The sequence below is a fragment of the Daucus carota genome, chromosome 9, assembly GCF_001625215.2.
Source record: "Daucus carota subsp. sativus chromosome 9, DH1 v3.0, whole genome shotgun sequence".
Lineage (NCBI taxonomy): Eukaryota > Viridiplantae > Streptophyta > Magnoliopsida > Apiales > Apiaceae > Daucus > Daucus carota.
The window spans coordinates 6,741,427-6,759,172 of record NC_030389.2 but is presented as its reverse complement, the minus strand read 5'-3'; the positions used below and the strand labels follow the sequence as shown (position 1 = coordinate 6,759,172).

At 39.1% G+C, this 17,746-nt stretch overlaps 2 protein-coding genes and 1 long non-coding RNA gene across 3 annotated transcripts; all 3 read left to right on the top strand.

The window, feature by feature from the left end:
• Nucleotides 1-25: 25 nt before the first annotated feature.
• Nucleotides 26-2,655, top strand: LOC108203026 (uncharacterized). Its single transcript, XM_017371713.2, has 2 exons — nt 26-1,259; nt 1,374-2,655. Exons 1-2 carry the CDS (start codon nt 509-511, stop codon nt 2,603-2,605), a joined length of 1,983 nt encoding a protein of 660 aa, XP_017227202.2. The 5' UTR covers nt 26-508; the 3' UTR covers nt 2,606-2,655.
• Nucleotides 2,656-3,864: 1,209 nt separating this feature from the next.
• Nucleotides 3,865-4,760, top strand: LOC108201169 (uncharacterized). Its single transcript, XR_010287696.1, has 2 exons — nt 3,865-4,163; nt 4,276-4,760. It is a non-coding gene; the product is annotated as an uncharacterized LOC108201169 (long non-coding RNA).
• A 1,846-nt stretch (nt 4,761-6,606) lies between these two features.
• Nucleotides 6,607-10,673, top strand: LOC108200364 (cation/calcium exchanger 5). Its single transcript, XM_017368490.2, has 2 exons — nt 6,607-7,580; nt 9,624-10,673. Exons 1-2 carry the CDS (start codon nt 6,723-6,725, stop codon nt 10,386-10,388), a joined length of 1,623 nt encoding a protein of 540 aa, XP_017223979.1. The 5' UTR covers nt 6,607-6,722; the 3' UTR covers nt 10,389-10,673.
• Nucleotides 10,674-17,746: the final 7,073 nt, after the last annotated feature.

The following is a 17,746-nucleotide window of genomic DNA, read 5'->3' as shown; positions in this document are numbered from 1 at the left end:
TAATTTCATTCAACAGATCTCTTATGTATAATTGTGTTTTATACATTTTTTCGTGGTTGTAGTCAGTGGCGGATGCATAGTGGGTAATGGGAGGTCACGTGACCTACCATTGTTTTTAATTTTTTTTTTTTTCAAAATTTTTTTTATTCATATACATCAGTTGGAATGTTGGATACAGGGCATCTTTTATTTTAAAAAGCAGTGACACACCATACTCCACACAGCACACCCTTTTCCTCCCTTTCCTCCCTGCTTCAAATACCAAGCCTCTCGGACTGATTTCTTCATTCTAAAATCTTCAAATTCATGATATGATTCATCTCCAAGATTCTCCTCTATTATACTCATGGTTTCAGATTTTTTAAAAATTGCAATTAGAAGAAGAAAAAACAGAGACCTCAAGATGTTCGATAAAATGTCACAGTGAATATTTGTTGGATATAGTTTGATTTTATCAGTTTTTGTTGCGTTATTGATTCCTACTTGGGTTTGATTTGTTGTTGACGGAATGAAAAGGTTAAGTACTCGTGATATCTCAAGCTTCTTTACCAAAAAACCAACTGCAGTGAATGCTTTTCAAGGTCAAGAAAGTGAAGAAAAAGAAATTCCAGAGACAGAAATCAATGTCGGACAGGCAACTCAACCAAGCCACCAGGATTCTTCTCCGTCAGTCACTATACCTCAAGGTCCTCAACTTGATTTTGATATTGTTAGTCTTCCACAAGATCCCGGCAAAAGAAAAAAATTGAGTGATTTTCATCCCAATGAGAGAGATTTAGTGAGGAGAACGTACATACAAAGAGGCCCTTGTCAACCAGAAGATTATGAATTTCCTCAAACACTATTCGGGACTAAGGAGCGTCGGTTTAATGTGAAATGGTTTGATACTTGGCGGTCTTGGCTTGAATACAGTGTCTCCAAGGATGCTGCCTTTTGTTTTGTTTGTTATTTATTTAAGGCTGAGTATACGGCTGGAGGTGATGCTTTTGTCAACGAGGGTTTCAGGGCTTGGAATAGATTAAGCACAATTAGAGATCATGTTGGCAAGCACACGAGTGCTCACAATAAAGCTGTGGTTGCTATGGAGTTGTTTAAGAAACAGAGGGGCAGCATTATCACTGCTTTTTCGAAACAAACAGAAGAGGTTATGAGTGCATATAGAGTGCGACTGGAAGCATCAATTACAGCCATTAGATGGCTCTTGTTACAGGGGCTGCCATTTCGTGGACACGATGAATCTGAAAATTCCATGAATAAAGGTAATTTCATTTCATTGTTAACTCTTCTTTCAGAACATGATCCTGAATATTCTAAAGTTGTTTTGAAAATGGCCCCTGGTAATTGCCAACTCACTTCTCCAATTGTCCAAAAAGATATTATCAATGCTTGTGCAAAAGAGACGACTAAAGCAATACTTGAGGAGCTGGATGGTGGTTTTTTTGCAATTCTTGCTGATGAATCTGCTGATATATCTGATAAGGAACAAATGGCTCTTTGTTTGAGATATGTAAATCGAAAGGGAGAAGTATGTGAACGTTTCATTGGTGTTGTGCACGTACCTAACACTACTTCATTGATGCTTTTAGCAGCTATTGAGTCATTGCTTATGGAGTATTCCCTCACTTTCTCTCAAGTTCGAGGTCAAGGTTACGACGGTGCGAGCAATATGCAAGGTGCGATCAATGGCCTTAAAACTTTAGTATTAAATGAATGTCCTCAAGCATACTTTGTACATTGCTTTGCCCATCAACTTCAATTGACACAAGTTGCTATTGCTAAAAGAAATTCAGATTGTGGTTGGCTCTTTGTTGATGTACTTGCACCTCTTCTAAATTTTGTGGGAGGTTCATCTAAAAGAAAAGAATTTCTTCGAGAAAAACAGGCTACCCGAGTTGTTGAAGCATTATCATTAGGCGAACTTGAATCGGGAAGTGGTTTAAATCAAGAACGAGGCTTAGGTAGACCATGTGATACTCGTTGGGGCTCTCACTTTAAAACAATATTGAATGTGCTTGATTTATATCCTGTTATACTTGAGTCACTGGATGCTATTGCAGAAGTTTCTGATACACTAGACTCCAATAAGGCACAAGAACTTGAAAATAGATTTCCCGAGGTCAGTAAGGAATTATTAACTTGCATGTCTTGTTTCAATCCTACAAATCGATTTGCTGCATTTGATAAAAGTAAATTAGCACGGCTTGCCACATTTTATCCCAATGAATTTTCAAGTACCGAATTGCTATTCTTTGAGCATTCACTTGAAAATTTTATCAGTTCTGTTAGAGAAGATGAAAGATTTTGGAATTTGAAAACTCTTGGTGAACTTTCTATGAAACTTGTTGAGACAGGAAAATATATAACTCATGAAAGTGTCTACTTGTTGTTGAAATTGGTGTTGATTCTTCCTGTTGCAACAGCAAGCGTTGAGAGAGTATTTTCTGGAATGACACAAGTGAAAGCAAAATTGCGCAATAGTATGGGAGATCAGATGTTAAATGATTGCTTGCTTACTTATCAAGAGAGAGATTTGTTTTTGAAGGTGAAAATAAATGATATCGTAGATAGGTATCAAAACATGAGAAGTCGTAGAGAACAATTGTAATTGTTTGAAACATTTTTTTTAGTTATTCTATAAATCAAGATTTTTCTAAATTTTATCTACATGTGTTAAATTTGTGACACACCATTGTCTATATCCTGCATCCGCCACTGGTTGTAGTAAATTAATTACCGTTAACTTTCGCAGGGGCATTTTGAGAAATTTAATTATATTTAATTAAAATCAAACTTTTATTTAAATTTTATGACCATCTAAACGATATTTTTCGGAAAAACTTAAAGAACGAAAGTTGTAGAGAATAAAAAGATCTTTTTAGAACAATAAGGTTCAAAATTTAAATAATTATTTTAAAACGATTGTTCATTTTTACAAGATTGCTAATTTTTGAATTTTTTTAGAATAATTATAAAAAGAATTACGAAAATTTTGAACCTTATAGTTCTAAGAAGATCTTTTTATTCTCTACAACTTTCGTTCTTTAAGTTTTTCTAAAAAATATCGTTTAGATGGTCAGAAAAATTAAATAAAGGTCTGAATTTAATTAAATATAATTAATTTTCCCAAAATGCCCCTGCAAAAGTTAACAGTAACGGTAGAAATTAACGGAAAGGGTGCAAAGTGTCTACGGATTAAAAATCTGGAGCTACAAAGTGTATTTTCCAAAACTATTCGGCGCAATGTGCATTATGCTGAAAACAAAGGGGTGCCAATTGCAATTAATTCTAAAATATATGCTAATAGATTAAAATATGGTGATGAGAAGATTCGAGAAGGTTTTCAAAAATTAGTGGTGTTTGATAATAACATATGATAGAATGTGATTTTTGATTTAGAGTTCGACTGAGATTGTTTGGAAATTAAGGTTTATATATACACAAGATCGAAGGAGTATTATCTTTTGTGAGGTTGCTCTCATTTATCCCTAATCAGTGTGCCTATGTATCCTATTTATAAGGATCAAATTAGAGGTAGTTTTTGGGGATTAAGTAACATAATCAGAATATGTTTCTCATTCCAGACCTTAGCATGATGGGCCACTTCTTTTAGATAAGGAAAATTCAGACCGTGGAGGCCCAGCCTCATTTGAGAAGCATGAAACACTACAAGAAAACTCGGAAATGCCAACCAAATTTACCAACGGAAACAAATCCGTTACAATTTCCCAACGGAATGCTGACCAATTTTAGCATAGGCTGCGGTCAAACAGTTAGCAACAGATCGCCAACCGATCACCAACCACAATTTACCAACGGAATAATTCGTTGGGAAAAGTAAGCGCCAAGATCTCCCGCCTAGTCAGGGTATGGAAGCAGGGTATGGAAGCAGTACTGTAGAAAATAACAACAGTACTGCTCGAAATCCTTTTAGTCCTTTTAGTGTCATTCACATATCATCAGAACAATAATCTAGTATTTACATTCATTTATATTCTTTTTAGTTGACTTGTTTTGTTGTATTTTTTTGATATTGCAAATTAATTTTTTAACTTCAGGCCAAGACTCAAGGTAAGGATCCAACTCCGGCCGATGTTTATCTTGTTACACATACAGTGAAACATGATAAAAAGACATTTGTTACCAAGAAAGCGGAACAAGTATATGTGAGTTTGTTTTAAGCAGTACTGTTATTTTAGTACTATTATTTCTGTTAGTGTTTTGTCATGTTCTCGCTTAAAAGTTTATATTGCGACATGTATTCTATTTCTTTTACAGAAAAGGGTTGAGAAACTACGTGAGGAGCGTTCGGCACCTATTGAAGGTTCTGATGAACCTCAAGTTGTTGATGAAGACCAATTATTTCTAGAGGCTGCTAGCGGACTAGACAAAAAGAACAGAGTTTATGGCCTTGGCTCCTTGCAGAGTGTTATTTATGGATCAGACTCTGGGAGCAGTCAGTACAGGCACTCCAACTTCAACAATGAAGAATACAAGCAAATGCAGGTGGAGCTACAGGACATGAAGAACCAAGTGAAGGAATTGCAGGAGCTTAGAAATCAAGAATTAGAAGAGATGAAGAAGCAGATGGAAGAGATGAAGAGCCAACTTGCTATGGTGTTTAGTATTCGGAATGGAAATTGAACACTAGTTTAAAACACTGTCTGCCTTATATTATGTATTTTGTATGACTTGTGACTTATGAATTAAATTTGGATGCTTGGATATTGCCTTTTCTTGTTAATTTATGTAATTTTTCTTTATTTAATTAAGTAATTTATTTTAGTTATTTTATTAATGTTAGAATACAGGGATGTCAAAAAGATTTAAATGTATCCATTAAATTAAAAAAAATATTTTATTTTATAATTTTGCCAACGGTTTTTACCAACAGAATTGGAATGTAAATAATTAAATTTTAATATTTATTTACAACTTCCCAACGGAGAACTGAGAAAAAAGGGTTGGCATTCTGTCGGCAAATGTACCAACGGAATGTGAGTCTGTTGGCACAATACCAACGGATTGAGTCTGTTGGCACAATACCAACGGATTGAGTCTGTTGGCATAATACCAACGGATTCAATCTGTTGGCATAATAACAACGGAAAATCCGTTGGTATATTGGATTTCTTTTCATGGTCAACTGCCTCTTAGTCTGTTGTTAATCCGTTGTAACATTACCAACGGAATCCATATTCCGTTGGGAAAACTTTACCAACGAGGTTTTTAGTAACAGTTTATTCCGTTGGTAATTCGGTTGGCATTCCATTTTGCCAACGGGATTTCATGTTTGCCAACGGAAAATTCCGTTGGGAATCTCGGATTTTCTTGTAGTGAAACTAGGTGGGTTGATCGAATATCCCAATTTAACACCTGACATTGATCATATAGGCCTCTTCAAAGTTGGTTGTGCGGGAGGCTGATGATGCCAAGGCATGTGATGCTCTTGGTTACCTCCTGATAGTAGACAACTGTGAATATTCCCCCGTCGGTCAAAGGCGTGGATGATGATCAGTAGGTGAGAATTCATAAAACCATAAGAATTAGATGGAACTGAAAGGCATAAGAATTAGGTGGACGATGACCAATAGGTGGGAATTCATGCTCCCTCCGTCCCATTTCTTTTGTCTTGTTTGATTTTTTATAGTTAAATTGATCAAATTTTGGCTGAAATTTACGTACTCTCTCCGTCTCAATTTATATGTCTCTTTTGATTTTCGAGAAATCAAATTGACTAACTTTTAACCAATTATTTAAAAATATTTATTTATTATTTTTAAAAATAGAAAGTTACTACCTCTGTCCCCTCATTTCTTTACATTTTTTTTGCATTACTCGACTCGCATATTAAGGCGCATATAAAACATAGGTTCATAACTTTTTTTTTGAAAATTTTCTTTTTTGTATAAAAGTTTAGATAGTAAATTTTTATTCAGAAGAAGAAAAAGTTCAAAATAATTTATAAAACTATATTTTATAAGAGCATTAGAATGTGTGCCGAGTCACCGTCCCTAATGAAAACAATTGAGGGGGACGGAGGGAGTACATATTAAAATAGGCCATATTTACTTTTCAGTGATATTTTTTTAAATTTTTTTAATTATATAATATAGAGTTAAGTTATACGGAGTACATAAAAACATTGGAGTATTGGAGTACAAATCATAAATTTTTAGTTTAATCATAAATAATATCTTTCAACTTTAATAAGTATTAAGATTGTTGTTCTACTTATAAGTTATATTGCAGAACATAATGTCCTACGATTTATAAAAGTAACCGTTCTATCTTTTGATTACAATGTTTATGTTGTAGAACATAATCTGCAGGTTGTCGGATGTTTACAATTATTGTAGAACCAAAAAAATTAAAATTCAGATGACTAGATTATATTTTATCAATCTTGTACTCCAATACTCCAATATATTTTGTACTCCATAGAACTTGACTCATAATATATATAAATTTCACTCAAAATATTGTCAATTTGACTGATCATGTACATTGAGACGGAGGGAATACTTGGTATAGTACATTAAATTACAACCGACAAATACAAACTTTAGCATTAAAATTGAAAACCATAAATATCCGAGTGAGTATGCAACAGAGAATCACTAAAACAACAATTAACATATGCTAAATCAGATCTAAAACTGAAGACAACCAAAACCACTTCAACTCAAACGCGGCATCAAACAAAACACCAACTGATCAATGGCATGGCACTCTCTCTCTACTCTCTACCCATCTCTCTAACCATCCTCTCCACTCTCCTCATCTTCTTCATCAATCTCTCCATCCCTCTCAAACCCCCATCTCAACTCCCCCACAGACTCCTCCTCAACTCGCCCCACCAGTCCTGCTCCTCAATTCTCGACACCCCCCGACTTTTCCGCTGCCAATTCTCAATCCTCCATTGTTCTCCCTCGAATGGCCTTATCAATTACTTCTCCCTCCATTTCTGCGTCTTCAGAGAAACCCCATTTGTGTCCATCGCGTTTCTTGGGCTCTGCGTGTTGCTGCAGTTCTATGTGCTTGTCAAGACGGCTCAATCGAGATTCTCTGTGGTGGTGACGAAGCTTGTGGGGCATTTGAGCTTGAGTGATTCAATGGGGGCTGTGACTTTGTTGGCGCTTGGGAATGGGGCGCCTGATGTGTTTGCTTCTGTGGCTGCTGTGGGAGGGGGGCAAGCGAGAACTGGATTTGGGGCAATTCTGTCTGCTGGGACTTTTGTTTCGGCTTTCGTGGTGGGGTTTGTGGCGATTTATGCTGCTCCGTTTAGTGTTTTGCCTGGACAGTTTGTGAGGGATGTGTTGTTCTATTTGACTGCTGCTTTGTTTCTGTTTTATGTGTATCTTAGTGCGGAGATTTATCTTTGGCAGGCGGTTGGGTTTGTTGCATTTTATTTGTTTTTTGTCGGGGTTGTGTTTTGGATGGATTTGGGTATGGGGAGGGGGAAAGGGAAGGGAGGTGGGGGTGAGGATGTTGGCAAGGGTTCGGTGGAAGTTGTTGTGGAAAATGTGAGGAGTTTCGAGGAAGGGAAGCCTAGGTTTGGGTTTGGGCAAGCGTTTGATCAGGTACGTTTAGGATGTTGGTTATTGTTGCTACTTGAAATGTTGATAACCTCGTATTAGTGTTTAATTTCTTGTGGATGATGTGGTTGTGATTTGATTACTGAAGTCTGAAATGTATGTGAATATCTTTGCTATGCCAGTGATATATTCATCTAAATCTTGACTTGTTTGTTCCAGTTTAATGGTTTTTGTCTTCTTTGTATACTAAAACCTAAACTCTTGCAGTATGATGCTTTGTGGTACGTAGGTTTTATGCTAACTTTTGTTGTAATGTTTTTAGCTACGTATTTGTGTTCGCTTTTGTTGTTTAATTTGCTATTAATGCAGTGGTGGTGATTTAGCTGTCTAGTGTATGTGGATATCTTTGCGTTACCAATCATATATTGCTACAATGTTTACTGGTTTATTGCAGAAATATAGTTTTAGGAGAGAATTTCATGAATGATTCGAATTAAGTTTTTTGTTAATTTAAAATCCTTTCTTGTTCACACGAACTAAGGCCTGTGTATCTAAGGTAACATGGTGCATAGGCTTTCATATCACATACCTATATGTTGTGATCAGTGTCAATAATGCAAGTGCTGGCAATTGAATATTATAGAATTTAGTTAGTTCCACTTGCCTAAATAAGTTCCCTTGCCAAATTTTATGTACGCCATACTAAAAATGATTAAAGAAAATATGAGTTTTAAGAGGGTAGGGGTTAAACCGTAAATAGTATATGCAAGCAACCATAACATGTTAAATTTTTAATCAATACTTTTACTTAATTAATAGGCTAACTTTTTAAACGCTTCTATGCACTTGTTGATTACTAAAACACTTGAAATAACTGGACAGAAAGTAAAATTCCAAAAAGGGTCACGAATGTAATTAGCAAAATATTTAAGCTGATATAAGAATAATAATTCAACAGATAACTTCATTTAAGTTTGAGGTAGTTCTCTAAAAGCAAAACAATAGTTTTTTTAAGTAGTCTAAAATGTGCTTGTTGCATGTAGTTTCTTCTGAAATCCGGGCAGGGCATTTTTTGTTGATATTAGTAGTAGTGCTCTGCTTCCTTAAAGCTAAATATTTGTATTTTCCAGCATTATCCTTGAAAGCAACTAGACATGAATAATCAGATTTTCTGGGCTAAGTATAATAATTGTGGAGGAGATGTTAGATAACCAAATAGATGGTGATCTACCACTTGAATGAATAACCATAGCTATTTTCAAGGAGATCGAGTCTGACTGCATGTTGCTGTTCTTCCTTAAGGATTCAAGGACATAACAATTTATCTATTATCTACATGATTTGATATGCACCTTTTGGTTTGTCGGAATATAGAATATGTTGTGACTTTCTAAAAATTTCTGATAATCATATATTTATAGTAAACAACATACAAGCCAGACATTATATATGTGTATATATATTTTAAACCTGCTCAATATGCAAAAAAAAAAGTTAGTAAAATTTGTGTGCAATTATATGAAAATACTATAAATCATGTGAAATGGAGACTTTATGCTTCAGTTAAGTCATAATGTCATAATGTAAAGCAGCAGCTGTTCGTAGTACTTCCGTATCTTGGTCACAACAAGACTCAAAAGTGATTAGGATCTGGCTTGTTTTGTGTAAAGTGTGGGTTACACTATCATAAAAGTTAGCAAGGTATCTCACCTTATACCTAAAACCTGCTTTTAAAGTCTATAACGATTTTTTTTTATAATTGATATAACTAAAGTTACATGATAGAAACCAAACTTTCTAATCATTTCCCCTGCTCATCCTAATTCATCCTTAATCTATTATCTTATATTGTAATTGTATTATACAGAGGTGTAGCTACTTGTTAAGCATAATTTGTTGGAGTCTCTTCCCCTTACTTTTACCCACAAAACATTTGCTTCATAGTGGAATTTAGGATATTATTATCTCTTCAATATTTATTTTCTTCTATTAACATTAGATCCTTATGTCCCTAAAGTTATCCTACATTTTGCTTTCTCCTTTATTTATGTACTGTTGGTATAATTCTCCTTTCTTTTTTTCTTTCAGGTGTCAAAGGTATGGGCGGTTCCAGTCTCTCTACTTTTGAAACTGACTGTTCCCGAACCTTCACCTTCTGAATGGAGCAGGTTCTATCGATCTGCCAACATTGCGCTTTGCCCACTTCTCCTTTTGTATACTTGCAAATCATTCATGCCTTTAGATCATCCCGTCACGTTCCTTCTTCCAAGTACTCATTTTCCTCTTTGGTCAGTTGTACTAATTGGAAGCTCATCTTTAGCGGTTCTCCATTACACTGTCGAGAAGGACCCTCCAAAGAGTGAACAAATGCCTATAGTGATTGCAGCATTTGTCATGAGTGTGTTCTGGATTTCTACTGTAGCCGGAGAACTTCTGAACTGTCTGGCAGCTCTCGGGTCACTTCTCCAGTTGCCACCTGCACTCCTTGGATTGACTGTTCTAGCATGGGGAAATTCAGTTGGTGATCTTGTAGCTGATGTTGCCGTCGCAAAGGCAGGCCAGCCGGCTATGGCCATGGCAGGGTGCTTTGCTGGTCCTATGTTTAACATGCTTTTTGGGCTAGGAACGGCATTGGTGATACAAACAGCTAGTGTTTATCCTAAAGCTTACGAGCTACATTTCCATGTCAGTATAGTCGTTGCTTTCATATTCTTGCTTTTAAGCTTGATGGGTTCGCTCCTAGTAGTTACTTGGTGCAGGTTCCGTGTGCCAAGATTATGGGGATTTTGCCTTGTCGGTCTCTACATTGTATTTATAATAGTGAGCCTGATCATTGCGAAATTCTCAATCTGATATGATAAAGAGAGTGGCACCTGTATACAAATTGGTATCATATTGAACCATTATTATCATCTGCAAAGTTAGCTGGTCAGCCAGATTTTGAATGCGGCTAATTTTGTCCGACTATCAGAGGACAGTAGTATGAATACTTACACGAAACTAGGTAGTTTATACATTTGATAATTTAATTGTACTATATTGTAATTTAATTATATATTATGTTGCCATTACTACACAATTCAAAAAATTTACAATTTAGGGGTCTTGAGCTAATAATATTGTTATTTCTTTTTCTTCTTTTCTTGTACTCATATATATTCTGCAAAATTTGAGACATACAAGTAGTACATAACAATATAAACTCTGATAGAATTAAATTACATATATTTCTTATTGAAATTTACAGACACCAGTCAAAAAATCATTGAGAATCTAGCACCACAAACATCTACAAAAACAAGAAACTTTATGGTGACCTTCTCAGGAGGAAGGATTTTAAGGTCCCTGATGTGAAAGGTGGAATGAGAGAATTGAAGCAGATTCTTTGTTTCAAAAACGTTCTCATTATTTTGGATGATTTGGACCAAACAAGCTATTCACAATTGCTGATAAGGTTGCGCTACTTATTTTCTGCCAGAAGTAGAAATATTAGTACGACGAGAGATGCAAACCTTCTAAATTAACTAAAAGTAGAGTTACCAGAAGCAGACATGTAGATGGTCAGGAAATTGGGACAAATTGATTCATCGGAGCTGTTTAGAAATCATGCATCGGAAAACTAATTCCACCTGAGAGTTTGAGATATTTTTCATCAGATTTTGTAACTTATGGCTGAGGTCTTTTATTGGCTCTCAAGGTGTTGGGTTCATCTTTGCGCGGCAGGAAACATGTTAATCCAGTGCCTTTCTGAAAAGCTGAACTTAAAAATGTTTGAGAAATTCCAGACAAACAAAAACAGAAAATCCTTCAACTGAGACAATTTGTGTGATGACCCGGTGAAGGTAATTTTCCTTAATATTGTATTCTTCTTTATAGGAATGGATAAAAATGAGGCTGTCCATTTATTCGAATCTTGTGACTTGTATCCAGGAGCTGGAATACCAATTTCAGTGGAAAGATGACTGCTAACAATTGATGAAGGCAATAAATGTCAAGGAGATGCATAGATGCTCTGCAAAATCTAGAGGTAATAAAAAAAGTAATATTATCAGAATTTTAGTTGGCATCAATTTTCACATGCAGTACAATTATATTCGACCATTCCAACCTCTAATCCAAACAATATATCAGTCGGAATTAGATAGTACTGCCTGTAGGAGCGAAATTAGTAGCAAATCCAAATAACTTTTAGGGAGTTGTGGCATAAATTAAAATTATTTTGATTTTTACTTTGTCAGTCTACGTCTTTGGTGTAGTATAACGTCTCTCTCTTTGGTGTAGTACCCACATTCTTACATAGGTGCTTCGATTGCTTGTCAAGTTTCAGTTCCAAATCTGAACTGTATTGGAGACAAGCTTGTAAATTTATGTACACTTGAAAGGGCCTCACTTTCATTTGCATTAGCATGAAAATTCTTATGGAGGCCAAGTATGTCACATTACATTATTACAATAAAGAAAGAAATTTTTTATTGTGATTTCTTTTGCAAATTAGTTCCTGCGCTATTGGTGTTCTGATCTCGTACAGCATTGCTCCTTCGTAGTTTTACTGAAGTTTATACATCATCATCTCATGAGAATAAGAAGATGTAATGGAATACTTCCAATTCAAGCACAACTTCACAGTAAGGTCTCAATTAACAGGAATAAAACAAGCAAAAGATAGGTTTACTACTGGATTCAACGGAAAATAGACAAGCTGCAGAGCATTCGAGAGGCTCGCTCTCTCCCAGATCTAAAAGTAAAATAGCATAACAATATTTCGATGCCTCTCCTTTGCCTCCTTTCTCCCATTTACCCTAGCTCTTGCCTTTCTCTATTGACTATTTTGCCCTGCAGCAGAATTGTCTTTTATGCCCCTGAGTCGTTTCCTTGTAAACACTTTCACATGTGAGCCTTGACCCGGATGTGTGACATTTCCCCGCCCTGCAAGATTCACCTTGTCCTCAAGGTGAAAAGCCGGGAAACGCTGTGCAGTGAGAGTAACATCCTCCCAAGTGGCTTCGAATAGTGGCAACCCTTTCCACTTTATCAGCACCTCCATGTGAGCTGAATTACCATGGATCACTTGCCTGACCGCCAACACTTCTTCTGGTTCAACCACCAACTCCAATTCTGGAGTCAACTGAGCAGGTAAACTCGGAGAAACTGGTGTAGAACCCACAAATCGCTTCAACTGAGAAATGTGAAACACAGGATGGATGCGACTGGTTGGGGGCAATTCCAGCCTGTAGGCGACACTTCCCACTTTCTCCAGAACTGAAAACGGACCATAGAAGCGAGCTGCTAGCTTCTCAAATGGTCTTCGTGCAAGAGAACTTTGCCGATATGGCTGCAACTTAAGATAAACCTGATCACTCACCTCAAATGAATCATCCCGACGTCGGTTATCAGCAGCCGTCTTCATACGTTGCTGAGACTGTAGCAAATGAAAATGCAAATCAGCAAGTATAGCATCTCTTTCCTGTAACATCTCATCAAGGCTGTGCACCGGAGTCTGACCTCGACCAACATGTAATAAATGAGGAGGATCACGGCCATACACAATTTTAAAAGGGCTGAACTTAGTGGAACTATGAGGAGCAGTGTTATATGAAAACTCGGCCCAAGGCAGCCATTGAGCCCATGACTTCGGCTTGCCACCAATAAAGCATCTTAAATACGTCTCCAAGCCTTTATTCACGATTTCCGTTTGACCATCCGTCTGGGGATGGTAGGCCGTGCTATGTTTTAGAGTAGTGCCCTGTAAGCGAAACAACTCTTTCCAAAACAAGCTCAAAAAGATCCGATCCCTGTCAGACACAATGGATGTGGGAAACCCATGTAAACGAACAATTTCACGGGCAAAAACCTCAGCTACAGTCTGGGCAGTGTAAGGATGCTTGAGCCCGATGAAGTGAGCGTACTTCGATAGACGGTCCACTACCACAAAAATCGAATTGAACCCTTTAGAGAGGGGTAAGCTGTCGATAAAATCCATGGATATTTCATCCCATATCATAGCAGGCAGAGGTAATGGTTGCAACAGCCCGGCGGGGAATTGCTGAGAAGCTTTCTGCTGCTGACAGACTGAGCACTGTTGCACATATTTGGCGACATCACGTCGCATTCCCACCCAATACCAATCACCAGCCAATCGTAGATAAGTCTTAAGTTCCCCACTGTGACCACCCAAAACAGAATCATGATACCCCAGAAGCAAAGAAGGTATGAGTGAGGATGTTTGGGAGATCACACATCGTCCCTTAAACCATAACCTCCCAGCTTGCAAATGAAATCCATTAACGTCTTCCTTCCCCTGACGTACCTTGGCCACAATCTGTTGAATCAGCTGATCAGATGCTAATTCTTTATCCAACACACCCCAATTAACACTAGCTCGTGAAACCAAGGCATTCAAACTCACATCCTCCTGTTTACGAGATAAGGCATCCGCTGCTTTGTTAGTCAGACCTGGCTTGTAGCGGACCTCAAAATCAAAACCCATTAATTTCCTCACCCATTTCTGGTACTCAACATTCACCTCGCGTTGTAACATAATATGTCGCAGACTCTGTTGGTCAGTGCAAACAACAAAATGGCGCCCTGCCAAATAGTGTCTCCATTTCTGAATGGCTAAACAAATGGCCATCAACTCTTTTTCATATATAGATTTTTGGCGTGCTTGAACCCCTAACAGTTTACTGTAATAAGCCAGAGGACGGCCGGCCTGCATCAACACGGCTCCGAGGCCAAACCCAGAGGCATCCGCCTCAATTACAAACTCTTGTTCAAAATCGGGCAAGGCCAGCACAGGAGGATGAATCAGAGCTGACTTAAGATTTTGAAAAGAAACTGTGGCATCTTCAGTCCAACCAAATGAATCTTTCTTTAATTGTTGGGTCAAAGGTTGAGCAATAGCAGCATAATTCGCTATGAACCGACGATAATACCCGGTTAGTCCCAAAAAACCTCGAAGTTCCCGTAAATTCTGAGGTTGGGGCCAATCCAACATAGCCTGCACCTTGCTCATATCTACAGCCACCCCCGCTCCTGAAATGATGTGTCCCAAGTACGAGATTGTCGTTCGCCCAAAATCACACTTCTTCAAATTAGCATACAACTGGTTAGCTTGCAACTGCTCAAGTACTAACTGCAAATGGTGGCTGTGCTCAGACTCGGATCTGCTGTAGACGAGTATGTCGTCAAAAAAGACTAACACGAAACGGCGTAAGTAAGGCCGAAACACGTCATTCATCAATGACTGAAAAGTTGCTGGGGCATTCATAAGCCCAAAGGGCATCACCACGAATTCGTAATGGCCATTATGAGTCCGGAAGGCAGTCTTGTGGGTGTCCTCGGGGGTGACAAGGATCTGATGATACCCAGCTTTAAGGTCCAGTTTCGAAAAAATTTGGGCGCCTTTCAACTCATCCAATAGCTCCTCGATTACTGGAATCGGGTATTTATCCGGGATTGTTTCCTTATTGAGGGCCCGGTAATCGACACAGAACCGCCAAGACCCATCCTTCTTACGGACCAACAACACAGGGCTCGAATACGGGCTCTTAGACGGTTTGATATAGCCAGCAGCAAGCATTTCGGCAATTAATTTCTCAATCTCGTCTTTTTGGCTTTGGGGGTAACGATACGGGCGAGTGCCCACAGGATTGCTGCCCTGCCTCAGATTAATAGTATGTTCATGACCTCGACTCGGAGGTAGGCCCTCAGGGTTCTGAAACAGCACAGGGAACTGGGCGACCGTGGGTCGTAAAAAGTGTGGAATGCGCTCCAGTTGTTGGTCAAATGGTTCTGCACTAATAACCGAAGTATCCATATGATTACATTCCACCCAGTAGCCAGTCCCTGCTCTACGTAACTGGCGAAGCATGGCCTTCAACGAAACTTTAGCATGCACTAAGGACGGGTCCCCCTTAATGCGCACTGGAATCCCCTTCAACTCGAAACACATCTCCTGTGTTTTCCAATTAGTCGTAACAGGGCCTAACTTCTCTAACCATTGAACTCCCAAAATGATGTCAGAGCTACCCAAGGTCAATGGCAAAAAATCCTCAAACACCTCCACCCCCCCTGCTAAGTGAAGGACAACCCCCTGGCACACACCCTGGCCGGTGATCGCCTCACCATTGCCCAAACTGACCCCAAATCTCCCCGAGTCTGTGACTGGTATCTGCAATTTATCCACCACCGCCCGGGCCATAAAATTATGGGTGGCCCCGGGGTCAATCATCACCACAACTTCCTCCTCTCCAATATACCCCAATAACTTCATGGTTTTAGGATTCGAAAGACCAATGACAGAGTTTAAGGATACCTCGGTATGGACGGGATCCTCCAGAGGTGGTTCCTGCTCAACGCCCTCGTCTACGCCCTCCTCTGTCTCATCCTCCATAAGCAACACACTCAACTCCCTGTTTTTGCATCTATGGCCTTGAGACCACTTATGATCACAGCGAAAACACAATCCCTTGGCCTTTTTGTCCAACAATTCCTTTTCCGTCAGTCTTTTAACGTCACCCCATGGTTTGACACCACTCAGCACAGGGGCCAGTACTTTAGGTGATATCACCGATGCTTGTGACTCCGAACCCCCCACACCACTCTTGCTTTGTGACGGAGAATACACACTCCCTTTACTACCCCCAGAATAAGAACCTGATTTCAGCGATCCAAAACCCCCTTTCAGTGACCCATTCACCTTATTACGCTCCTCAACTCGAATAGCCAACTCCATCGCATGTTCGAGTGTAATCGGATTTAACAGGCGCACCTCGGCCTTGATATCGTCCCGAAGCCCGTTTATGAATTGCCCCATCAATATATTCTCCGAAATGCGATCCAGTGGGGCTGCCATTTCAATAAATTTCCGACGATAATCCAGTACAGTAGTCACCTGTGCTGTAGCAAGCCACTGCTCATACAACGAACCTCCATTTGTAGGACGGAACTGGCGGAGGATGAATTCTTTCAAATCTGCCCATAAACGAATTGGTCTCCGCTTATGTTCCCACTGATACCACCGTAATGCATCCCCCTCTAATGCCACCACAACAGCCTCAAGCATCTCATCCTCAGTCAATCTATAAAAATTGAAATAGCGTTCGACCCTCAAAATCCAGCCGTCTGGGTCCTTACCATCAAACAATGGCATATCAAGTTTCCTGTACCTCCAGTTACCCTGACTCGCGCCGGAACCACCTGAGCCAAAACCCCCATAGGACGTGTTACCCCCTACCAGTCCTGAAGCAAAATGCCCAAACCCTGTACCTTCAACTAAGGGCACCCCCATTCCAACAGACGGACCACCACGGCTACCCATCGCTCCCGATGGACCCCCACCCAAGACCCCCATCGAAGCACCCATATGATTAGCACTACCTTCAGCTCTTTCTCCCGAGTGCCCCAAGGTGGAATGAAGAGCTGTAAGAGTAGATCGCATCTCCGTTTGAAACTTCAATTGATCAGATCTCATAACATTTATCATCTGTTCTTGATGGTCGCGAGCTCGGCCTAGACGCCCTTCTAGTCGCACAGCAAGTGAATCGAGTTCCTCACCCTGCTTGCGCGCCGTCACAGCTTGTCCTTCCATCAACAACTCAGTTAGGGCTTGCTTCATGGCCAGTAGTGCCGAATCGACCGCCTTAGTCACCATTTCTGACATGGACTCCTCAATGGCTGTCGCCTTGTCCTCCAGTTGTTCGATCCGTTGATTTACAGTCGGCGGCCCCATAGATCGAAGGCTCTGATACCAATTGTAATGGAATACTTCCAATTCAAGCACAACTTCACAGTAAGGTCTCAATTAACAGGAATAAAACAAGCAAAAGATAGGTTTACTACTGGATTCAACGGAAAATAGACAAGCTGCAGAGCATTCGAGAGGCTCGCTCTCTCCCAGATCTAAAAGTAAAATAGCATAACAATATTTCGATGCCTCTCCTTTGCCTCCTTTCTCCCATTTACCCTAGCTCTTGCCTTTCTCTATTGACTATTTTGCCCTGCAGCAGAATTGTCTTTTATGCCCCTGAGTCGTTTCCTTGTAAACACTTTCACATGTGAGCCTTGACCCGGATGTGTGACAGAAGATTAAAAACCCAAACTAAGGGCTACTCCTAATAAAAATACATTATCATGGTAATTAGATACATTTGCTAATATCTTTCAGGTCCTACAATTAACAATTTTAAAGAAAGGTTGTTTAGAAATTTAAT

Excerpts from the sequence above, each read along its gene's own strand:
- LOC108203026 (XM_017371713.2), top strand. The coding sequence starts at position 509 with ATGAAAAGGTTAAGTACTCGTGATATCTCAAGCTTCTTTACCAAAAAA. Across the intron at positions 1,260-1,373 it reads TGAAAATTCCATGAATAAAG|ATATTATCAATGCTTGTGCA; the intron begins GTAATTTCATTT and ends TTGTCCAAAAAG.
- LOC108200364 (XM_017368490.2), top strand. The coding sequence starts at position 6,723 with ATGGCACTCTCTCTCTACTCTCTACCCATCTCTCTAACCATCCTCTCC. Across the intron at positions 7,581-9,623 it reads TTGGGCAAGCGTTTGATCAG|GTGTCAAAGGTATGGGCGGT; the intron begins GTACGTTTAGGA and ends TTTTTCTTTCAG.